Here is a 25,727-nt window from a genome sequence, read left to right as displayed (position 1 = left end):
GTTGAGTTCTATATTGAGGTTTACGAGAAAGCACAGGACTTCAAAAGCAAAGTGAGCAGCACTTCTGATGCGGTAAATGAAAATATAAAATATTTTCCAATCAAGTGCGCAATTCTTTCAACTAATTTCAACTACATTGCAACGAATTCAGTTAATTCTTTTGAGCATCCCGCTTGTAGCTTAGAAAGTGAAAATAGTCTAAAAGTACCATACGCAGGATTTTTCCGTTTCAGAACATTTCCAGTGGCTGCTATAAGAAGATACGAGCAACTTGACAGATGTCATTTGCTTCTGAATATTTTTCTCCTGGGCGCTTGCCCACAGATTCCTTGCTGGGGCGCTATTTCATCAGCACCCTTCCCAAATCCTCACCTTTCTCGACAGTGAAAGTTTACAAAGCATCTAACTGCATCCATCACACAGCTTCGGCAAAATCCCTGAAGGTGCACTTTCAGCCAGGGCTTGAAGATAGCAAGGAGGGGAGAATCATTTCCATTGACCTGGCAGAGTTCAGCTAACTCAGCACATATTGGAACTGAAACCACACACTCCTCCACCCTTTGAATTAATTCCAATTTAAATAGTCAGTAGGGGAAGCGATTTACAACCTCGATTTTAATACTTGAATCTGACCCTAAAGAAAATCAGGTAATAAAATCAATATTTGGTGGTGAAAATTGCTGCAAAATAAGGTCAATACAGAAGGCAAGGAACTGGGAGAAATGACAATAGGTTTTAAAAAATCAAGGAGATTTAGAAGAGACGTTGAAGTAGTCAGAAAATATGTATCCATTAGAGAAACAACACAAGAGAGAATTCATTATACTTCAGTTTACCATACTACAGTTAATTAAACTATCTCAATATGGTAGCTTCATTAGATCGGGCCCAGTATTAAACATCCCAGGGTATCATGTATCTATTTTGACAGAAAGTGGTCCCAAAATCGGAGAGACAGGCAAATGGACTGAAATATCACCGTGAAGAGATCAAAAGGCTGAAGAAAACTAGCTGATATATATGTAAAGAGACACATCTATTCAACTAATGGCTTTTTCTCTGTAAAATTGACCATGTAAAGACAGTGAAGAACTTCTGCAGAGTGGTAATCCTTCCTTCAGCTGGGGTAAAGCAATCCAATTACAATCCAAACAATAGTCAATCACAACAGTAATCCAATCAAGATTATATCTGGACACCAAGTCACCACTGATCTGACAAAACATTGGATTGGATTGGATTGGATTTGTTTCTGTACAGTGAAAAGTATTTTTCTGCGAGCAGCTCAACAGATCATTAAATACATGGGAAGAAAAGAAAATACATAATAGGGCAACACAACATATACAATGTAACTAAATAAGCACTGGCATCGGATGAAGCATACAGGGTGTAGTGTTAATGAGGTAAGTCCATAAGAGGGTCATTTAGGAGTCTGGTGACAGTGGGGAAGAAGCTGTTTTTGAGTCTGTTCGTGCGTGTTCTCAGACTTCTGTATCTCCTGCCTGATGGAAGAAGTTGGAAGAGTGAGTAAGCCGGGTGGGAGGGATCTTTGATTATGCTGCCCGCTTTTCCCAGGCAGCGGGAGCTGTAGATGGCGTCAATGGATGGGAGGCAGGTTCGTGTGATGGACTGGGCGGTGTTCATGACTCTCTGAAGTTTCTTGCGGTCCTGGGCCGAGCAGCTGCCATACCAGGCTGTGATGCAGCCCAATAGGATGCTTTCTATGGTGCATCTGTAAAAGTTGGTAAGAGTTAATGTGGACATGCCGAATTTCCTTAGTTTCCTGAGGAAGTATAGGCGCTGTTGTGCTTTCTTGGTGGTAGCGCGACGTGGGTGGACCAGGACAGATTTTTGGAGATGTGCACCCCTAGGAATTTGAAACCATCTCCACCTCGGCCTCGTTGATGCTGACAGGGGTGTGTACAGTACTTTGCTTCCTGAAGTCAATGACCAGCTCTTTAGTTTTGCTGGCATTGAGGGAGAGATTGTTGTCGCTACACCACTCCACTAGGTTCTCTATCTCCCGCCTGTATTCTGACTCGTCGTTATTCGAGATCCGGCCCACTATGCCAGTGCAACTAATCCATTAATAGTAAATTTTGCTCTCCATTGGTACATCAATGGACCAAGAGTAAGGTGCCAGAACATATGGATAATATTCATATCCTGGGTCACGAGTATCTCACTTACAGATACTATAGAGATTGCATCCGTGGTGTAACAACATGCAGGCTCTTCCCAACCAGAGCTCCCCATCTCGACTGAGGCACTCCGAAAGGGCTGGCATGAGGGAAAAGGTAACTCAGAACACAGTCGCTCTCTTCTATGCAAGAACTTCAAGATACCTTGGAGACCCCACCAAAAGGTGACTCATGTGCAGCAACATTAGGGTGGGAAGTAAACGTGAAACAAACAGTATAGATGCAGCTCTTTTCATCATTGTCAACTCTACGTCAAGTTATTGGTAGCTTCACATAACTGTCAATAAATCTTGTAACTGAGAAAAGCAGGCGGCAGGATTAAGGATTAGTGTATTGCATATCAAGACTAACAGTACATTATCAAGACCAAAATTCTTCATACCAGAGTCTCAAGAAACATAGCCTTACAAGGGCTAGCTATACAAAGAAGCTTTGACTGAGGTTAGTGTGGTTGACACACCAATGTTAAGGCTGCAATATATTACAATTTAAAAATGTTTCTGATTAATTGTTTGTAACAGAGGCATATTAATGAAACACTTAGCCTCTGAGTCTATGCACGGGTTTGTTGAACAGGTCCCACTAATCATTTGAATGCAATGACTCAATATTTACAAAAATATAATAATTGGTCTTGAAGTGGTCCAACTAGGTTGTAATTTTCACCTTTATTTCAAGATGTTTGTCTGGCTTTCAATATAATTATGCTCTAAGGCAGCTGAATAAAGAGAAAATATATTGTATTCTGCAGGCAATAGTTGAAAAACCAAGACACCTTGATGCCCCCAAGCACTGCTAAAAACAGGACAATTTGGAGGCCAATAGTCAAGGGAGAACAAAAAATAAATAAGAGACAAAGTTTAACTATCCTGAGGGAAAACGTTCATCAGTTGACTGGCATACTAAATTCATCCACCTACATAATGGTCGGATCATGTACCTGAAACCCAAAACCCTGCACTGCTCCCACTGCTAGACTCAAATACTTTCCATTAGCAGAATGGGAGCTTTTGTCATGTGACTTAATTCCACTAATGAAGGAGTTTAAAAAACAACTATTTTCTGCCCTTCTCGAGGCATTGACTCCTGCTGTGATGCAGCATTAAGGCAATAACCAAAGTGACCATTCTTTATCAATGGGTGAATGTTAGTATTCCATTCAATTAGAGAAGGCAGCTCAGCTAAACCTCATTCTACCCAACTTGAACACCACACTTTCCAGCAGAGATCATTGCACAGCATTATGAGTAGGAACTGCAGTCTTAAGCAGCCACAGTACCATTCGACTGCTGTCAGTCTGACAGTGGTCAGCTAATTCCATGGAAATCAGGATTCAAATCAGCCAGATTTAACCACTACATGATTCAGCGACATGTTACTTTGCAGGGAGAACATAGAACTGGAAGGTTTTCATTAATTTCTAGAGTGGAGTCTGCTCTCTTTTAGCTAGGATCAAAGCCAGATCTTTCAGAAAGGAGTGCTTGACAAGTTCTATTACAACACACTGGTCCCAAAGTTAGGTTAAGTAACAAGTGTGACAATATTGTTAACTATTGCAAATGTAACAGACCATTTTCTTGGCTCATCATCTATTTTCCACTTAAGCCATACATTCTAATTAAGAGGGCAAATAAGCTAATTCTGCCAAGCCACAGCCTAAAATAGCTCTCCAGCCTCCTCGGAAATTGGCCAGAATACCTCTTCAATTCTTTCCATCGATAAAAATTCACCTTCTTTCTTTGATAGTATGGCTGAGATTGGCAACACACCATGTGAGAACTCAGCAGTGCAAATTCACACTGCATCATTTGGTGGCAGTAGGTTTTTAATGGGTCCTAGATCAAGGTTTTATATATAAAAAAAGAGTGACAGCAAAATGGATATCGTACAATATATTGCAGCTTTATGTTGGTGCTAATCATTCACCAAATGGCAATCAAAAGGTTAGTGTTCAACCCAATCTAACCCTTAACCGCGTATGTATTTTATCCTGCTTGCAGTCTTTAATGACACATTTTAAACTAAAAATAAAAGGCAATGACAAAGAAAAGTACTGTGTCCCACCCTCAATATGTAGTTGGGGATTTGTAAAGTAGCTAAAAATGTTCCTTCTCAAGGAAAAAGTTGCAGTTCAAACTTTGGTGCCCACTCCAGTGCCGTATTGACCACTGCATAGGCTGCTGCCCCCAGTGCCACAGTCAGCCCCATCACTGCCAGTTTTATCAATCGCCTGGTCCCTGTTATTGCCACAATTGCACTCGTTCTGGGTTCTTGCTGGAGCTGTTCTCTGAATCGCCTCCTGAGCACTGCATCAGGACGCTGCTGAGCCGACACCAGTTCAAAATCCTTGAAGGTTGAGACTGCGGTGCTGTGGGGATGAATAGACAAAATACCTCAATAAACGCAATTCACAAGCAGTGCAAAAGTCTCAAACCATCATTAACCTATCCAGCAAAATGACAGAAATCAACATACATATAATTTTTTTAAAATTCAGATTTAAAATATTCTCCTTGTTAAAAAGTGTCAATGATCCCTCATTGGCTCAGTGGGTTTATCCAGACTACAGTGCTCAGGAAGGTCAGGGGATGGATTCATGGTTTGTGCTGCATTTGTTGATCACAGCTGGATCAGGTTGGAGTGGGTGGAGAAGAATAAAAAACAGTTAAGGTCCCTGGCGCTGATGTTATCCAGTAACTTGTGCTGGAAACGTGTGCATTTGAACAATCATCATTCACAGACAAAGCTCAATAATGAATAAAAGCCATGGTTGAGGTTCTGGCGATAACCAACACTTGTTGGTGGTGGAAATATGACTGAGTAAATAATTTCGGGAGAGAAGAAAAAATTAGTGAGGAAAAAAGTAAAATTTTCAATCTACATTTTTTTTGGTACATGTGTTGGTGGACTAGATAATGCCACAACCTGAGGAGCATTTCCGGTGTGAGGTACTCCGGGGGGTGAAAGCCTCCACCCCGTGTGCGAGGTTGGGGCTGATACAGCTGAAGGTGGTGTATAGAGCGCACCTTACAAGGGCGAGGATGAGCCGGCTCTTTGAGGGGGTTGAAGAGGTGCACGTGAAACTGAACCCAGGCCCTCGGGAGGCCATATTCGGGTGTCGGATCAGCAGGGGCTGGAAACGGGCGTGGAGGCAGATGTTGTAGCCTTTGCCTCGTTGATCGCCCGAAGGCGGATCCTGTTAGGATGGAGATCAACCTCCCCACCTTGTACCCTGGCGGGGGGGGGGGGGGGGGGGGGGGGGGGGGAGGGGGAGGGACCAGCTGGAATTCTTGATGCTTGAAAAGGTCAAATTTAAACTGAGGGGAAGGTTGGAGGGGTTCTACAATTCATGGACGTTATTCATTATGCACTTTTGAGAATTTGATCACATCGAATATTGGGGGGTTGGGGGGGGGAGGGACTGTATGTGTTAATGGTGACTATGGGTGATTCCTGATTCCTTTTAGTCATTTGTTTATGTTAACATGCAGGCTAATGTCTGGGGTTTGGTGGGAGGATGGGATCGTTGTTATTTGTATGGAGACATTAAATTCGTTACTGATTATTGTTTATTGGGTGTAAATTTGGGAGAAAATTTGAAAAAGGAGAATAAAAAATATTTAAAAAAAATAAAAACAAATTACAGCAATTGTCTGAAGTTAAATAATTTCAAAATGTTAAACCTGTGAACATTATGCATGTTTAATTGGGGACCAATTACTTTCCAGAATTGTAGTTCGTAATTCAACTTGCGGATTTAAATTTAATACTGCAGCCTAGTCACATTTCTGTACCAGTCTAAAGAATAACCCTTGGATTTATATTGCACTATGGCATGTCAAATTGCACAATGAGCTACTTTCTGCAGTACATTTGCCTACAGAATGACCAATGCAGATGCCATGCTGTGTCATTTAAAGAGACCAGTAGAACTGGTTGAGAACCAGAGGGCACAGATGTAAGTGGTTGGCAAAAGAAGCAACAAGAACACAAGGAAAATCTTTTAGAAGCAGCATGTGGTTGGGATATAGAATGCTCTGCCCGAGTGTGGAGTAGGTAGTTTCCATCGAGGGCTTTGAAAAGACTGGATAATCATCTGAAGCAAAAGAAAAATGCAGGGCTACAGGAAAAAGGCAGGGAGTGGGACGAGGTTGGTTGCTCATTCAGAGAGCCACACGTTCATGGTGGTCTAAATGGCTTCATTCTGTGCTATAACCAGTCTATAATTCTATGAGCTGGAAAGGTCCGTGTACTCATGCATTTATCTAATACCTCAATACACCTTTATGGAGCAGGGACATGAGTCAATATTTTAATCAATGTTCTCTAACTGTTGAACCTTCATTACCTACATCACAGAGGACAATCTGTTTCAGTACAGCTCAGGAATGATTGTTTCCCAAGATTTTCCTGTCCTCCGTCTGATTTTGTGCACAGCAGAATTTGCTTAATTGCCCTTGGATGCACAGGCTCCATTCATGCATTTTTACTCCCACGGTATCACACTTTATCTAAAGCACTGACACATTTGATACTCACCTCACCCCACGACACAGTATGCCCTGCCCAAGAGGGACAGACCTGTGCCACAAGAGATGCTGTACATTGCTCAAACAAAATTGCTCAGAGTGGTGATTTAGTTTTGGCTGTTGCATTCTTGAAATAGAACCATTTATATACAGATATGAAATATTTAAAACAATGACCAATAGAGTCCAGAAAAAATATATTCTGCCGGGAGGCAGTAAGTAGCATCTAGAAGAGCTGTCCTATCTAATCCAGTCCAGTCTGTGGCTCTAGAGCAGAGCAGCTACATTCTGAGAACAATGATTGGTTAGTGAATATTTTGCCAATTTATCTTAAAGACTTGTGTAATTTATTAGAAATTGCAGGGTTTTGTTAGTTGTAGTAACATTTACTAACAATAGTAAAGGCTATTAGGAGTAGCAGTGTTTATTAGTTATAAATTAAGACAAATTAACAAATTATTCCATAGTAAAGATGAAAGGGCAGGTGATTTGCTGCAACTGGAGAATGTGGGTTCTCCTGACACTAGTGTGACCCAGGACAAATACACTTGCTGTAAGTGGCTGTAATTGGAGGAGTTTTGGTTCAGAGTCATTGAGCTAGAGGCTGAGCTGCAAACACTGTAATGCATCAGGGAGAAGGAAAGTTACTGGACACTTTGCACCAGGACACAGTCACAACTCTTAGGATAGGATCTTCTGATTTGGTCAGTGGTCAGGAACAGGAGGGTGTGACTGCAAGTGAGGCAGGTATGAGGACCCCGAAGGTAGAAATGAAGGAGCCTCAAACTTTGTAACTGTTAAACAGGTTCAGGGTTCTTGCAATCTGTAAGGATGAAAGTGGTGACTGCAGGGTGGATAAGCAAACTGACAATGACACCATGGTACTGGAAGCCATTCAAGCAGGGGGCGACGTTATAGGGATGTAGTGATAGTTGGGGACAGTATTGTCAGAGGACATAGACACAGTTCTCTGTAGCATAGAGTGATGGTCCAGATGCTCATGTTGCCTGCCTGGTGCCAGGGTTCGAGACATCTGCTTTGAGTTGGAGAGGCATTTGCAGTGGGAGAGAGTGGATCTGGTGGTTGTGGTCCATGTAGGGTGCCACCAACTTATGCAGAAAAGAGGTTGTGCTGAGGGAGGATGAGCAGCTGGGGCTAAATTACTATCTTAGCCACGAGCAAATTGGTATAAGGTAAATCAGATTATGCGTGGCTCAAGGATGTGTGTGGGAGGAATGTGTTTCGATTCAAGGGGCACTGGCACCAGCACCTGGACCGGATGGACTACACGCCAGGGTCCTAAAAGAGATAGCTGAGGAAATTGTAGAGGCATTGGTGATGATCTTTCAAGAATCACTGGAGGCAGGAAGGGTTCGAGAAGACCGGAAAGTGGCTAATGTAACACCCCTGGTTATGAAGGGAGAGAGGCAGAAGACGGAAAATTATAGGCCAGTTAGCCTGACTTCGGTCAATGGTAAGATTTTAGAGTCTGTTATTAAAGATGAGATTGCGAAGTACTTGGGAGTGCATGGTAAAATAGAACTGAGTCAGTACAGCTTTGTAAAAGGGAGGTTGTGTCTGATAAATCTGTTAAGACTTCTTCGAGGAGGTAACATGGAAGTTAGACAAAGGAGAACCAGTGGACGAGATTTATTTAGATTTCCAGAAGGCCTTTGACAAGGTGCCGCATAGGAGACTGTTAAATAAGTTAAAAGCCCATGGTGTTAAGGGTAAGAACCTGGCATGGATAGAGGATTGGCTGACTGGCAGAAGGCAGAGAGTGGGAATAAAGATGTCTTTTTCAGGATGCCAGCCGAGGTCCCAGCACAGTAGTGGTGTGCCTCAGGGGTCCGTGCTGGGACTACAACTTTTCACAATATACATAAATGATCTGGAAGAAGGAACTGAAGGCACTGTTGCTAAGTTTGCAAATGATACATAGATCTGTAGAGGGACAGGTAGTATTGAGAAAGCAAGGGGGCTGCAGAAGGATTTGGACAAGCTAGGAGAGTGGGCAATTAAGTGGCAAATGAAATACAATGTGGAAAAGTGTGAGGTTGTGCACTTTGTAAGGAGGGATTTAGGCATAGACTATTTTCTAAATGGGGAAATGCTTAGGAATTCAGAAGCACAAAGGAATTTGGGAGTCCTTGTTCATGATTCTCTTAAGGTTAATGTGCAGGTTCAGTCAGCAGTTAAGAAGGCAAATGCAATGTTAGCATTCATGTCAAGAGGGCTAGAATACAGGACCAGGGAGTTTTATTGTGAGCAGTTTTGGGCCCCGTATCAAAGGAAGGATGTGCTGGTTTTGGAAAGGGTCTAGAGGAGGTTCACAAGAATGATCCCTGGAATGAAGAACTTGTCATATGAGGAATGGTTGAGGACTCTGGGTCTGTACTCGTTGGGAGTTTAGAAAGATGAGGGGGAATCTTATTGAAACTTACAGGATACTACGAGGCCTGGATAGACTGGACATGGAGAGGATGTTTCCACTTGCAGGAAAAACTAGAAGCAGAAGACACCATCTCAGACTAAAGGGATGATCCTTTAAAACTGAGATGAGGAGGAATTTCTTCAGCCAGAGGGTGGTGGATCTGTGGAACTCTTTACCGCAGAAGGCTGTGGAGGCCAAATCATTGAGTGTCTTTAAGACAGAGTTAGATAGGTTCTTGATTAATTTTTTTTTTAAATTTAGAGTACCCAATTCATTTTTTCCAATTAAGGGGCAATTTAGCGTGGCCAATCCACCTACCCTGCACATCTTTTGGGTTTTGGGGGCGAAACCCACGCAAACACGGGGAGAATGTGCAAACTCCACACGGACAGTGACCCAGAGCCGGGATCGAACCTGGGACCTCGGCGTTGTGAGGCAGCAGGGCTAACCCACTGCACCACCTTGCTGCCCTAGGTTCTTGATTAATAAGAGGATCAGGGGTTATGGGGAGAAGGCAGGAGAATGGGGATGAGAAATTATCAGCCATAATTGAATGGTGGAACAGACTCGATGGGCCGAATGGCCTAATTCTGCTCCTATGCTCTTATTGGTGAAAGGGGGAACTGAACAGTTCGGATGGTCTGAACAGTGTTGGGACCAGTGTACTGTCAAGTCATCTAACTAGAGCGTTGGGGCTTTTAAACTAAATAGTGGGAGTGAGGGGTCAAGTTTGGGAAGATGTGATAAATTAAATAGAGGAGACAAAGCAAGAGACCAAGGTACGAATAAGGGAAATGGTGATCAGAGTTTGCCAGAAAGGGCGAGTGTACATTAATAGAGCCTCTGCAGATAAAGCTAGAGGTTACAAAAACTGTACAAAGACAGACTTAGAGGCTCTGTATCTGAATGCATGTAGCGTTTGTAACAAAACAGATGAATTGACAGTGGAAAGAGAAAATATATTCATGATTTGAAGGCTATTAGAGAGACATGATTGCAGGATAACAAAGACTGGGACTTAAATATCAAGGATACATGACTTAGGAAGGACAAGAAACTAAGAAAAAGGGGAATAGCTTTGTTAATTAATGATGACATTGGTACAATAGAGAGATGATATTAGTTCTGGAGATTAGGATGTAAAATCAGCTTGGGCAGAGAAGAGAAATAGTGATGATGATAAGTCACTTGCGGGAGTGGTTTATAGGCCCCCGAACAGTAACCACACTGTAGGCCGGGGTATACAGGAAGAAATAATGGGGGCTTGTGATAAAATAGTTAAATTCGCTGTTGACACAAAAATAGGAAGGAACAAGTTGTGAAGAGGACACAAGCAGTCTAAAAAAGGGCATGAATAGGTTAAATAAGTGGGTAATATTCTGCTAGATGTAATATAATGTGGGAAAAATGTGAACTAGTCCACTTTAGCAGGAAGAACAGAAAAGTAGCGTATTATTTAAATGGAGACAGACTGCAGAATTCTGAGGTGCCGAGGGATCTGGGTGTTCTGGTACATGAATCACAAAATGTTAGTATTCAGGTCCAGCAAGTGATTAGGAATAGAAAGTTGCCATTCATTGCAAGGGGAATGGAATATAAAAAGAGAGCGATTTTGCTCCAGATGTAGTATTGATGAGACCACATCTGGAGTACTGTGTACAGCTTTAGTCCCGGTTTATTTAAGAAAGGATATAAATATGTTAAAAAGTGTTTCAGAGAAGGTTCACTTGACTGATAGCCGGGATGGGTTGGACAGCTGGTTCTGTATCCATTAGAGTTTAGAAGAATGAGAGGTTATTTTTTTGAAACATAAAAGATCCTGAGGGGAGTTGACAGGGTGGATGCTGAAAGGCTGTTCCCCCTAGAACCAGGGGATATTTTTTAGGGTCTTCCATTCAATGCGAAGATGGGAAAAATGTTTGACTCCCAGAGAGTCTTTGGTACTCTTTCCTGGAGAGCAGTGGAAGCAGGGTCAATAATATTTTTACGCTAAAGGTAGATTGACCCCCACATTAGTAAAGAATCTAAAGTTATCGGGAGTAGTTATAACTTGAAGATGAGGCCACAATCAGATTGGCCAAGATATTATTGAATGGCAGAGCATGCTTAAGGGGCCGAATGGCCGACTCCTGCTCCTAATTCATGTTTGTATAATACGTTATAATGTTGCTGGAAACTTTCTCTAGAATGGCCCAAAGCACCAGCTTCAGTTTCCTGATAGATATGTCTTTTAATTACTATAAATAATGCAATCACAATTGTCCTGCGGGAGGAAACAAACAAGGTAAAATAAAACCAGTATACCTTGTCCTCACCAATCTACCTGTCACAGGTGCATCTATCCTGTAGGAGTGACCACCACAGTCCTCGTAAAGGCAAAGGCTCATCTTAACACTGAGCATACCCTCCATCATGTTCAGTGGCATTAAATGGGTTAGATCCAGAACATGTCTAGCAGCTCATAAATGGGCATCCATGAGGCACTGTGGGCCATAAGCAGCAGAATTGTATTCAGCCACAATCTGTAACCTCATGGCCCTGCATTTCCCCACTCTACCATTCCCATCAAGTCAGGGGTTAAGAGAGTACAAGAGGGCATACCTATAAATGAAGTGCCAACCTGGTGAAGCTGGAACACAGGACTACTTGCATGCTAAACAGCAGAATCAACCTCTGATATACAGAGCTAAGCAATTCCACAATCAACAGATGAGATCAAAGCTTTGCAGTCCAACCTCATACAGTAATGAATGGTGGTGAAGAATTAAACGAGTAACAGGAGAAGGTGGTTCCACCAAAATCTCCATCCTAAATGACAGGGGAGCCCAGCACATATTGCAAAACATGAGGCTGAAGTTTTTACAGAATTTACAGTGCAGAAGGAGGCCATTCGGCCCATCGAGTCTGCACCGGCTCTTTGAAAGAGCACCCCACCCAAGCCCACTCTCCCACCCCATCCCCATAACCCAGTAACCCCACCCAACACGAAGGGCAATTTTGGACACTGAGGGCAATTTTAGCATGGCCAATCCACCTAACGTGCACATCTTTGGACTGTGGGAGGAAACCGGAGCACCCGGAGGAAACCCACGCACACACGGGGAGAACGTGCAGACTCCGCACAGACAGTGACCCAGTGGGGAATCGAACCTGGGACCCTGGAGCTGTGAAGCAATTGTGCTAACCACTATGCTACCATGCTGCCATGATTTTAGCAACCACCATCAGCCAGAAGTACCGAGTGGATGGTCCATTCAGCCCAGAGGTGCCCAACATCAGAGATACCAAGTCTCTCTCTCTCCACCCCTCTCTCCTCCCCTCCCCAAGTCAGAAGTGTGATGGAATACTCTTCCACTTGCCTGATGAGTGAGGTTCCAATAACACAAGAGGTTCAACACCGTCCAGGACAAGGCAGCCCAAAAGGCACATGGCCAAGACTACAAATAGTAATCATCTAAGCTCCGAAATGATAGTGTAGTCTTTAATAAGGCCAATGAATGCAACATATTAGTTAAATACTGTGAAATTTGATAGCATTTTATCTTTGCTGCACTAATTTCCAACTGACTACCAAGGAAATAATAACCAGTGGTCTGTGTACACATAAACAAACATCTAAGCAAACTTTAAAGAGGAGTATTTCTCCATTCCGAGCTGCTCCGTCAATAATTTAAAAAAAAAAAAATTTAAATTATTTTTATTCAGATTTTTATCAAAACATAATTTTTGCATAACCATTAACAACATTTAACAAAACAAGGTGAACGCAAACATTATATAAAGAAAAAAGAACAAGAATACGCAACATCCCCCCCCCCCCGGATTGCTGCTGCTGCTGACATTTTAGTACTCTCCTAGAAAGTCGAGGAACGGCTGCCACCTCCGAGAGAACCCCGTCATGGACCCTCTCAAGGCGAACATTATTTTCTCGAGACCGAGAAACCCAGCCATGTCACCAATCCAGGTCTCCACATTCGGGGGTTTCGGGTCCCTCCACATTAAAAGGATCCGTCTCCGGGCTACCAGGGAGGCAAAGGCCAAGACCTCGGCCTCTTTTGCTTCCTGAACTCCCGGATCATCCGACACACCAAAGATCACTATCTCCGGACTCGGCACCACCCACGTGTCTAGGATCTTGGACATTGCCTTAGCGAATCCCTGCCAGAATCCTTTAAGAGCCGGACATGCCCAGAACATATGGACATGGTTCGCTGGGCTTCCCGCACACCTCGCACATCTATCCTCAACCCAAAAGAACTTGCTCATTCTCGTTGCCGTCATGTGTGCCCAGTGGACCACCTTAAACTGGATTAAGCTAAGCCTGGCACATGATGAAGAGGAATTAACCGTTTAGGGCATCCACCCACAGGCCCGCATCCAGCTCCCTGCCTAGCTCCTCCTCCCACTTGCCCTTTAGTTCCACCACTGGGGCTTCCTCCGCCTCCTGGTAGTTCTTGGTAAATGTCCGACACCTTCCCCACCCCTACCCCGGTGCAGGAGACCACCCTATCTTGTACCCTAACCCCCCCCCCCCGACTGCGCTCTAGATACAGTCTCTTTATTAATAATTCTATTATCTAAATCAGAAGACATGTTAAGATAAAAAGGACACTTCTGATTTGATTGCATCCTTCCAAAATACAAATCCTGTTATCTTCTCACAACAGTTGTCTGATTTAAGAAACATCCAGATAATGTCCTCGTCTTCCTGACAACCACCTATTCCATCCAGTTGTTTACTTCTGTCGAGAAAAGCTTCCTAATATCTCGCCTGAATTTGTCCTCAAATCTGTGCCTTCATACCTGACAGCAGCTATTGAATTTCTTCCTCTGTCCTGCAACAATTACCTCTAAGTAGGCCTGCAAGATTCAGAGCATCATAGAATCCCTATAGTGCAGAAGGAGGCCATTTGGCTATTCGGGTTTGCACCGACTTTCCGAAGGAGCACCCTACCTACCTATGCCCATTCCCTCGCCTTATCCCCACCTAACCCTTTTGGGCACTAAGGGTAATTTAGCATGGCCAATCCACCTAACCTGCACATCTTTGGATTGTGGGAGGAAACCGGAGCGCCCGGAGGAAACCCACGCAGACACGGGGAGAAAGTGCAAACTCCACACACACAGTGACCTAAGATAGGAATTGAACCCAGGTCCCCGGCGCGGTGATGCAGCAGTGCTAACCACTGTGCCACCGTGCCCCCACCCCCTTGAAGCCGGGAGCGAGCCTCGACTTTGTTAGATGTTCCTTGCAACTTTGCCATTTATTTAGTCAAGTATATTAAACCAGTACTTAACTCACATATTGCTAATTATAGAGAAGAGATGGGACCGAGGAACTAGAAAGAGTAGAATATGGGAACTAAAAGAACTTGGGGCAGCCAGTGAGCACAGAGCTTATACTGAAAGCCTCACATGGAAATATCACAGTTCGAGAATACGATCTGAAATAACAGTGGGAGGATGATTCTCTTTTAGGGTGAACTGGACTAGATCATCCCCAGGAGGGAATCAAGTGTTGAACATACTACAACATGGTTCCAAGCCAGTTTGCACAGCTGCCATCAAATGAATTGTTTATTTTTAAGCACACTGGGGAGATTCCTAGAATCACAACACAGAGTGAGGACATTCAGCCCATCTTTTTACTCGCTCTGAAAGAAAGAGCTAGCCATTTAGTTCACTCCTCTGCTCTTTCCTCATTGCTCTGCAATGTTTTCCTTTTGAGTATTTATCCAATAATCTTTTGGAGGTTACTACTGAATCTGTTCCAACACACTCTTAGTTACTAACTCACCAAGTAAAATAAATTCTCTCGCCCTCTGGTTTCTTTGCTAATTATCTTTAATCTGTGTCCTCTAGCTGCTGATCTCCCTGCTAGTGGAAACAGTTTCTCCCATATACTCTATCAAATTTTGAGGCTATTAATTTTGGGAGGAATAGCAGCAGAATGGATTATTATTTAAACGGTAAGATGTTAAAACATGCTGCTGTGCAGAGGGACCTGGGTGTGCTGGTGCACGAGTCGCAAAAAGTTGGTGTGCAGGTGCAACAGGTGATTAAGAAGGCTAATCGAGTTTTGTCTTTCATTGCTAGAGGGATGGAGTTCAAGACTAGTGAGGTTATGCTGCAATTGTATAGGGTGTTGGTGAGGCCGCATCTGGAGTATTGTGTTCAGTTTTGGTCTCCTTACCTGAGAAAGGACATATTGGCACTGGAGGGAGAGCAGAGGAGATTCACTAGGTTGATCCCAGAGTTGAGGGGATTAGATTATAATGAGAGGTTGAGTAGACTGGGACTGTACTCATTGGAATTTAGAAGGATGCGGGGGGATCTTATTGAAACATATAAAATTATGAAGGGAATAGATAGGATAGATGCGGGCAGGTTGTTTCCACTGGTCGGGGAAAGCAGAACTAGGGGCCATAGCCTCAAAATAAGGGGAAGTAGATTTAGCGAGTTTAGGAGGAACTTCTTCACCCAAAGGGTTGTGAATCTCTGGAATTCCTTGCCCAGTGAAGCAGTTGAGGCTCCTTCTTTAAACGTTATTAATAAAAAGATAGATGCCTTTCTAAAGAATAAAGGGATTCGGGGATATGGTGTATGGGCCGGAGAGTGGAGCTGAGTCCACAAAGATCAGCCATGATCTCATTGAATGGCGGAGCAGGCTCGAGGGGCCAGATGGCCTACTCCGGTTCCTAGTTCTTATAAATCCTCAACATTTTGAACACTTTGTTATCCCCCCTTAACTTACTCTGTGCTAAGGACAATATCGGAGCGATAATAGGTCATTAGGGGAGGTGGTGGCATATTGTATTGTCACTGGACTAGTAATCCTCCAGGGATAATGCTCTGGGGTCCCAGGTTCGAATCCCACCACAGCAGATAGTGAAATTTAAATTCAATAAAAATCTGCCACTAAAAGCTTAATGATGATCAATTGCCGATTGTCATAAAAACTCATCACTAATGTCCTTTAGGGAAAGAAATCTGTCATCCTTAACTGGTCTGGCCTACACGTGACTAGACCCACAAAGCAATGTGGTTGATTCTTAACTTCACCCTCTTCTCCCCCCCGCCCCCACTGAAATGGCCTAGCAAGCCACTCAGTTCAAGGGCAATTAGGGATATGCAACAAATTCTAGCCCAGCCAGCGACACCCACATCCCAAGAATAAATTTATTTTAAATTCTTTAAGCCTGTGCTGCCATTCATTGAGATCATAACTGATTTGAGAATTAACTCCATATCCCTTGCCTTTACGCCATATCCCTTAATACATTTGGTTAACAAAAATCTATCAAACGCAGATTTAAAATTGGTCTAGCATCAATTTCAAACTTCTACCATCCTTTGTACTTCCTCATTTCATTCCTGAAAGGTCTGGCTCTAATTCTTAAACCATGTCCCCCCCCCCAGTCCCAAATTGTTGCTGATAATTATGGTGAATAAGGAGGCCCAAAACAGATCCTGAACAGCAAGACAAGTCACATTCTGTCGATTACAGTCTTTGGCCATTATCCTAACTCTGTCTATTGCCACAAAGCAAATTTCCTAACAGGACGATAATTTGCCTTCAATCTAATTTTCGCTAATCTCCCCACATAGCTGAAGTCATATCCCATAGCTAGCACCATTTTAGTAAATCTCTTATGCACCCTCTAGTAGAGAAGGCCATTCCCTGCTCGATTTGCTTTTTCTTCCTCCAATAGGTGGTTGCTTAGCCATGACTAAACTTAAAAGTGTGAATAAAGGAGGTGGAGGCATTAAGAAAAACAGTATGAATAATTTATTTCTAGATTTACACGCAACCAGGCTATGCTTTAATCTGTTTTGGCCCCCTCTTCACAGTTTTCTAATGCAACTTCAAATTGTATGTGAACTGAAAAAGTTCATGAATTAAAAATAAATGCTTACCTTTAGCTTTCCCTTTCTCAGTTTGCTGTTACAATGTAAACACAGTTGTTTTGTCTGCCTGCCACTTAATTCATTCATATAAAGCACCAGGTAAAAGAAAAGCACTTCCTGTTCCGATGATAGCTCACTCTATCTTTGCTGGAGGTTGGATCTGGACAGCAAAGTTAGAGTTCAGAATCTAAATTGTCATCTAAATATGACAGAATGGTGAATGCATGGAGCTAGAAAGTCCAATTGCCCTGCTGTTGTATCCAGCCCGCAATCTGCCCTATTACAGTACAATACTAAGATATAACCCTCCCATCAGATAGATTTTCCTTTTGGAAAATAATGCATCTCCACTAACTTATCTGATGTAAGTGCAATATTTATTGGGGGAATTTAGGAGCATGCTGCTACACTGGGGTGCTTTCTACCTGTGAACATAACCTGTAAGGAAAAGAAGACATCAATAAAACTCTTCGAGTTATTCATAGTGTTATTGCTGAAAAAAGATATGTCGTTGATGCTTTTTGTCCTGTGCTCATCAGATGAGTGCCAGATGAAAAGCTTCACCAATATTTGCCTTTTTCAGCAATACTCAGTGTCATTACTCTATATTAAAATACAAATTGGCTTTATATTCACACAAATGTTGCAGATCCCATTTTATAAGCCTGAACTATTTCATCAGACACTCAGTGAAATTTGTTGGTTAGCCAGGCTCTCCTGCCCACAATACAAATTACATGTTCATTGAATAATCAGAGTATATTTACATTAAATTAAGCCAGCGTTATCATTTTATAGCTTTGTTTTTTTAAAATTAGGATTATGGGTAGCTACAGCTCGCTTTCTGGATAGTTGTAGACACCATTTAGCAGTCAAAACTGCTGTCATTGTGGATAAGCAGGCAAACAAAACCAGAGGAACTGCAGTCAAAGCAGCATTAGAAGATATTAAAATGCTGTTTGCACATTGCGACTATAAATGGTGCAGTTTCCACTGATGATTAGCACTCAATTTCCCACCTGGTTCAATTCCTGATCTTAGATGGAGACGGGAAGTGAAGGAAAGATTTATGTTTATTGATAGCCAAAAAAAAGATTAATGAAACTGGTAGCTTTGCAACAACATAAGGAGAGACTCTGGACCATGAAAACCTCACTTTATTGGGTAGTGTTGTATCTGATGCAAGGTTACCTTAAACAATGGGAGGAAAACAATGGGAGGAGGTGTGCAAAATAATTGATTCAAATTAGAAAACGGAGAGAACAAGTGCATTGCAGGTTGAAGCTAAACTTAATTACAGTACTGAATTGCACTGTGTTGTAGTATCCAGTTTCTACTTCTGTAAAACATGTGTAACTGAAGATTGCAACCTTTCTGAACCAATGGAGCCCAACAGAAATTCTGAAGTCCATACATGTGACACAATTGGCATTAGTGAATACCGCAGGGTCCCAAAACATGAAATCATAGATTATTTTTCTTTGCTGATCTGGAATATGTTCAGCAAGGTTGAATGATCACCCATTATAATAATTTAATAATATTGCATTTTACAGAGTTTACATTAGTGAAGTTTCCTCCTGCACTAGGTAAATTGCAAAATACAGAGAAAAAGTGTGGTACTGGATATGATGCATATACTGATACAATATACATCAGCACTAATTTTAAATTTGAGAAAGGACATTTAATCCTTTTCAATCCACTATGGTACCTTCTGACAAACACACAATTGGTCACATTTAGCCATCAGATCAGTGGTACAATTATATTTAAAAACATAGAATATTAGACGCACAAGACCCAAATCTATACCTTTATAAAAGAAGATATATTTTAAGAAATGATTTGAATCTGAACCAGAGGAAGAAGAGCAGCTGGTTTGAGTGTGCAAAAGGCAGAGGCCCTGAGTGCCACACATTAGGAGACAGTCAGCACAGAAAAAGCTCTAGATGTAGCAGTTCCTCATTACACTACAAGCTTATATGTTTCTTGCTAGCGAGGAGAATAGTATCAGGGTAACTTGCATGTAATATAATTAACTCCATTCATATCTCACAACAGGTTTGAAACAGGACAACTGATTGATAAACATTCCTAGCTGAATGGATGCTCCAGAGGTCAGAATGTATCAAATTTTATGTAAACCACATTAGTGCAGAGGACAATACTGGATTGCATTGGCAGCATACAGAGCGCACCAATCTTTATTAAAACTCTTCAGAATAATTTTATAATCTATAGGTGAAAGAGAAGATGAAAGGCACACAGTGATATTTAACATTTCTATACTTCCCAGAAAGCTCTCGATCCTGTCAGATGAGGCTGGCCATCATGAACTCGATGAACCGGGACTGTACGTTGGTTTTTGCAACTTCTCATTGTTTCTTTTGTTATTCCTGCTATAAATTTTGCTATTTTTGATTGACCTACAATTTTGATATTTTTTAATGCTAAACAAAATTTAAGAATAATAGAACAAGTCTGCTGTTTATGCAGTACTCACTAAGCATGCGTCTCCTGAGCATGAAACTAAGGGGCGGATTCTCCGCTGTTGGTTTCCCAATCCGGTGGAGAATTCCACGTCGGCCAAAACACGGGATTGGCGCCCTGCCCGATGCTCTGGTCTCCCGGCGGCAGCAGCGTGCTGCATGCCCCACGCCAGTGGCACCATGCAAAACCGTGAATTGCATGGATTTAAATATAAGTAACGGGCTGAAAACCCAATGCTCCACCCCTTTGCAATGCTTCAACCCTCTTAGCCGGGAGTCATGTGGACATGAATTAGTGCAAGTATTTACACCACTCGGGATCAGAGTGTCCTGGATGACAACCCCATTGCTACTATAAATTCAATCAAATCCACCTCCCAGCAGCAACTTGCGGGTTCCTAGTTGTGGAGACTGCGGACTGCTCACAGTTCTTGCAAATGCTCGGAGGGCTTCTGGTCATGTGGAAACCCCCCACCTGGAAACCCTCACACCCCAGCAGTGTCATTAAGGGGATAGGCATGGCCATGCTCAATTGCCATCCCACCAGGTGTGGCAGTCCTCAGTGCACTCCTCAGAAGCTCAGCCCCACAATAGATGTGGCAGGTGATTAGCAGAACTCACCCCACAATGGGCACATGCACCATAGCCACTGGAACCCTTCCTGGCTCACAGCCCGTCTCAGAGTGAATGCCTCATCAATGACACTATCAGCTAGACCACCCCGGAGGATCTCCAGGCCCTGCCAGACTACCAGGCCCCTGATCTCATCTATCCCACCCCCGCCAGGAAACAAGCTTTCTGTTACAACCTGTGTGGTAAACCAGGCTCCACATAACATTGCAGCCAATATCCCAGCAAACACACACATCCCTCGGTCACCCCCATCTGTAGGACTGCCTGAACACCAGGCTCTTAGCATGGAGGTGAATGGCTGCACAACATGAACATCTCCACAATAGAACTAGTTGCCACCCTTCTGGTGGGACAGCACAGGGCTCCCCAGTGAAGAGACCCACAGTAGATGTCACCCCTATCCCGACTCCGAGGCACAGATTTTGGATTACAGCTAGCTATGCTCGCTCTCTACAGGACTGCTGCTGTTGTCACTGATGAACATCTGCCACCGCGCGGTTATGGAGGAGGACACCTGCCCCCGGTGGTCATCAAGGTGACAGTCGCCCCAAACCTTCATGCCTCTGGCTCATTTCAGGGTAGGAGTGGGGACCTGTGAGAGATTTCACAAACGCCCGCAAACATTACGCCTGGGCATCACACTACATTATCTTCAACCTGGACCAGGCCCAAGATGCCCGGGCAGCAGGATTTGCCACCATTCATGGCGTGCCCCAGGTGCGCAGGGCGATCTATGGCATGCATATTACCCTCAGAGCACTGGTTCGACAAGGGGTGCTCTTTATCGATAGGAGGGGCTTCCACTCTCAGAATCTACAGTGCAGAAGGAGGCCATTTGGCCCATCGAGTCTGCATCTGCCCTTGGAAACAGCACCCCACTTAGGCCCACGCCGCCACCCTTTCCCCGTCACCCAGTAACCCCACCTAACCTTTTGGACACTAAGGGGCAATTTATGATGGCCAATCCACCTAACCTGCACATCTTTGGACTGTGGGAGGAAATTGGAGCACCCGGAGGAAACCCACGCACGCACGGGGAGAACGTGCAAACTCCACACAGTCACCCAAGGCCGGAATTGAACCTGGGACCCTGGAGCTGTGAGGTATCAGTGCTAACCACTGTGCCACCCATTAATGTGCCACTCCACGAATATGCAGTTGTTGTGCGACCACCAGTTGTACTTCATGCACGTCTGTGCCAGATATCCAGGCAACGTGCATAACGCATACATCCTGGCACTCGTTGGTTCCCTGCAACTTCGAGGCGCTCCCTCGGGTGAGGGGTTGGCTATTACGCAACAAGGCTTTCCTGCTGAGGTCATGTCCAATGACGCCTGTGTAGAGGCCCCAGACTGACGCAGAAAACCGTTATACCAACTCTCACTCAGCAAGCAGGAGCGTCATCGAGCGGTGCATCGCCGTGCTCAGATGCGCTTCCAATGCCGTGGATGCTCTGGTGAGGTGGTCTAATATGGGCCCCAAAGAATCTTGGGTATCGTGATGGCCTGCAGCGTCCTTCATAACATTGCCGGGCAACAGGCCGGAGGAACGGCAGGCTTCATCTGACGAGGGTGACAAAGATGATGCCCAGGAGGGTCCGGGTGTGCAGCCCCTACCTGTGATCCAGGGCCTCCACACACGGGACAACCTCACTACCCTGACAGAATCCACCTTCCCTTCAGTCTCTCACCCCCGTACCCGTCCCTCATTCTTCCCATCCCCGTACCTCTCCCTCAGTATCCCTCCCTCAGTCCTTCCACCCCTGTACTAATCCCTCAGTCCTTCCACCATCAGAGGTTGTCTCTCTACCACAGCATCCTCACAGGGTGTTGTTCCTGGGTTGGCAGTATCAGTGGATCTTGTCCACGGGATGGAGGATGATGGTGGCTTAATGTGAGATGAGCTCTGCTGCTCCTCATTGTGTGACTCCTGTATATAAGATAGCATACTGTAGCCATGTAAAATGGCTACCTGTAAAGGACCATGGGAATTGTGGTCAATTTGGGGCACAGACAGGTACACAGCCCTGTGTATTGCACAAAGAAACCAGACTTGGCTGAAACTTGTATCCATTGAGAGTCGATCACCATTCCCCCAGGACTATAGAGTTTGAATCAAGGAGTTACAACAGTAGCAGACTAACCGGTGCCACCCCCCCCGCCTTATTTTGAAAGCCCTACATGCCTGGGACAATGATAGCTAGGACCCGCCCAGCTATCGAGGTATCCACCCCCTAATTGGTTGAGATCGATGAGGGTGATCTAGAACCCTATCGGTCCATTGGACCTGGAGTAAGGACCATCCAAAAGGGAGCGAAAGATAAAAAGCCCTGTGCACTAGAGATTGATCTCTTTTGGGACCGGCCTGTGTGCAACCAATTGCAGCAGAACAACCAAGTTCAAGGACCAGCGACCATTCCTGAAGGACGAGCCCAGCTGAGACGTACCCAACCACTTCCAAAGCGACCACGTGGACCCGGATAAAGGCCTTATCTCGTACAGTGCCGGTCACTCGAAGTTAAGTAAAGGTCATCTTAGTCGTTAGGTGTAGTTTAGTACGGAGCCGCGTGTGTTATTGCAGAGATACAAGTCTTGTGTTATTAATAAACGGTTTTTGAGCTAACATATTGGTTGCGTGGTCATTTGATCGATATAAGAAACAGCTTGCGGTTCACCCCAAAGTAAAGAAGGCAACAATACCGGACGATCCCTGCAGGTGTACTGACGATTCCTTCTCAAGGGCTCAAATATGCTGTGGGAGGTGGGGGGTTGTAGGAGATGATGAACAGTTAGGGTTCACTCACTGGGGAGGTTATCATACAAGATGGTCTCACAGTGCTGCCACCATGCTCTGCCACGCCGGTGTATGGATGTAACCATGTGGGCGTTCAAGTGTCATGGGTGTCTCCTCTTCCGTGGCCTATGCCTTCTTCCAGACATTACCCCAGACAGCACATCAGAATTGGAGGTGGCCTGCTGCTTGCGTCACTCTTGGCCCGTGATGCCCTCTGGAGGGCCAGGGCCTGAATGGGCCCAGCCGACTATGATGCGCCAGTGTCAGGTGGGGGAGGATTCGGAAGCGCTGAGGTGTTCCTGCATCTCCCCTGTGGGAGACGCATGCATGTGTTCCATCACTTCCTCCTCCCTCGGAGTGCTCCATGGCCTCCAGGCTACTCCATGGGTTGAAGGGGGGGGCTAAGAGTAAGCTCACCTGCCACTGCCAATCCTGGAGGCCCACCCTTGTCTGAACCATGGTTTTGATGCTCTCAGCCATGGCGCACTGAGACTGGGTCATGTCCCTCTGTGCCTGTGACATGGTCAGTCAGTGTGTAACCAATGTTCTCAATGCCCTCAGTTATGATCCTTTACGACTGGGCCAGGCTCTGTCGTGCCTCAATGTCCATCTGCGCCCAGGAGGTGTCCACTTGCGACTGGGCTCTCCTGTCTTGCGCCTCAGCCATGGACAGCACAGTATGCCCCAAGCCTTGGATGTCCTGACACATGGCTCATGACATCTTGCCCAGGCCTTCCACAGTGGATGCCATTCTTTCAGTATTAGCTTGGGTGCCACGCATTGTCAGTACCATCTCCTGTGGTTGGACTCCTCCAGTTGCACTTGCAGATACTGGAAAGTTGATAACACTCCTCCTGTATATTCTGGTTCTGCTTTTGCATCTCCAGTGATGGGATCAACCTTTCCAGAGCACAACACCTGTCTGTGCAACAGCTGTTCCCAGAGATCGGACAGCCCTCCGACTGTCCACTCCCTCTGGAGTCTCTGCCTCTAACTGATGTGCTGCAGTGATGTGATGCTCACCAGAGGGTGGCTCAGGAGCCTGCTCACTGACATGACCCATCAAGGTGATAAGTCTCTGAGATGGTGGTTGGTGCAGGTGAAAGTAATGATGAGACATTGGGGTCTTGTGTGCTGAGGGTGTGAATGGGGGCCTGCGCCCTGGATGGCCCGGCCTCATCTGATTGTGATCCTTCAAGACAAATGACATGGGGTGAGATCCAGGTAAGGACTGGTATGCGAGAGAGGGGTGACTCACTTTCTATCGGGACATATGCGTTGCCAAAATCCATTGCAGCCACTGTGCCTCCTCGGCCTCCCCCGCTGATTTCAGGGTTCTTTCCTCCAAAGGGGTGTGGACCCGAATATCTGGGATATTCTTCTAGCACTCCCGGTGATTATAGGCCACCTTATCCTTGGGGACACAGAAAGGACATAGTGAGATGTTGAGAGGTGGGTTTTATTGAGAGGGGTCTATAGCTGTGGTATGTGCATGCAAGGCACCTGGCCAAAGAGGACAATACATGTGTTGGGGTTTCATGGAGGGGAGTTGTAAGGGAGATGCAGGTAGGTGGTTTGATGAAGGGGTTGGGGGCCGATGTGGGGAGCGGATGTGATGCTAGGGGCATAGAGGTGGCGAATGACCCAAGCTTTCCTAAGGAGGTTGTTCATCTTCTGTCGTCATTGCATGCCAATCCTCTTGGCGAAACTGGCAGCACTGACAGCCTCTGCCACCTTATCCCAAGTGTTGTTGAGAATGGCAGGCTCGAGTCTCTGCCCACCCTGGGAAAGAGGGTGTCTCTCCTCTCCTGAATGGCATCGAGCATTCTGTAGATCTCCGACTCCCAGAACTTTGAAGCAGGTCATCGTGCAGGCATATTCTTGGCTGGAATAGCAATCTGCGTGAATGGAGCGCTTGAAAGCTGCATCAGCTGGTCAGCTAATTAACGTAAATCCAGCCCCAGCGAATCAGATGTCAGCGGGGCCGGGAACGGCTGGGGTTAGACCATAAGACATAGGAGCAGAATCAGGCCATTCGGCGCATCAAGTCTGTTCCGCCATTCAATCATGGCTGATATTTTTCTCATCCCCATTACCCCTGATCCCCTTATCAATCAAGAACCTATCTATCTCGGTCTTAAAGACACTTAGCCTCCATGGCCCTCTGCAGCAAAGAGTTCCACAGATTCACCACCCTCTGCCTGAAGAATTCCTCCTCACCTCTGTTTTGAAGGACCGTTCCTTTAGCCTGAGATTGTGTACTCTGATTCTAGTTTTTCCTACAAGTGGAAACTTGTAGGTGGGTGTCCTGGGCCATTTGCATGGCCTGAATTTCTCCTCGTCAGCGCCCCCAGTGGGAATGCACAGTTCCCGCGATTCAGCTCTGGACAGCATTTAAGACTCCAGAACGGAGAATCTAGCCTCAAATGTTTGTTCTAGAGGCTTGCTCGGGGCGTTCAGCCTGTTCCAGCACTGAATAAGATCATGGTTGATCTTTGAGTTCACTCCATATACCCGCCTTTACCCATCCCGTAATAACTTTAGATAACTTTGGAAAACAAAAATCTAACAATTTCAATTTTAAATTTAACAATTGATCCAGCACCAACTGCTATTAGCGCAAGTGGGTTCCCAACTTCTACCACACTTTGTGTTAGAAAAGTTTCCTAATTTAGCTCCTGAAATATCAGGTTCTAATTTTTAATCTAGGCCCCATGGTTCCCAACTTTCAACT

General features: G+C 44.7%; 1 protein-coding gene across 2 annotated transcripts in view; it reads right to left on the bottom strand.

Moving 5' to 3' along the window:
• Positions 1-2,517: 2,517 nt before the first annotated feature.
• The window catches only part of tbc1d20 (TBC1 domain family, member 20), a 69,473-nt gene continuing 46,263 nt past the window's right edge, over positions 2,518-25,727 (bottom strand). Inside the window, exon 8 of one of the 2 annotated variants that reach the window (XM_072515235.1) lies at positions 2,518-4,572. In XM_072515235.1, coding sequence (XP_072371336.1) covers positions 4,317-4,572 — 256 coding nt within the window. In that variant the 3' untranslated portion in view covers positions 2,518-4,316. Of the gene's footprint in view, positions 4,573-17,435; positions 17,514-25,727 lie in introns of those variants that run through there. The other variant, XM_072515236.1, reaches the window with a different exon arrangement.

The sequence above is a fragment of the Scyliorhinus torazame genome, chromosome 8, assembly GCF_047496885.1.
Source record: "Scyliorhinus torazame isolate Kashiwa2021f chromosome 8, sScyTor2.1, whole genome shotgun sequence".
Taxonomy (NCBI): Eukaryota; Metazoa; Chordata; class Chondrichthyes; order Carcharhiniformes; family Scyliorhinidae; genus Scyliorhinus; species Scyliorhinus torazame.
The sequence above is the reverse complement of the archived record's forward strand: the minus strand, read 5'-3'. Positions and strand labels throughout refer to the sequence as shown.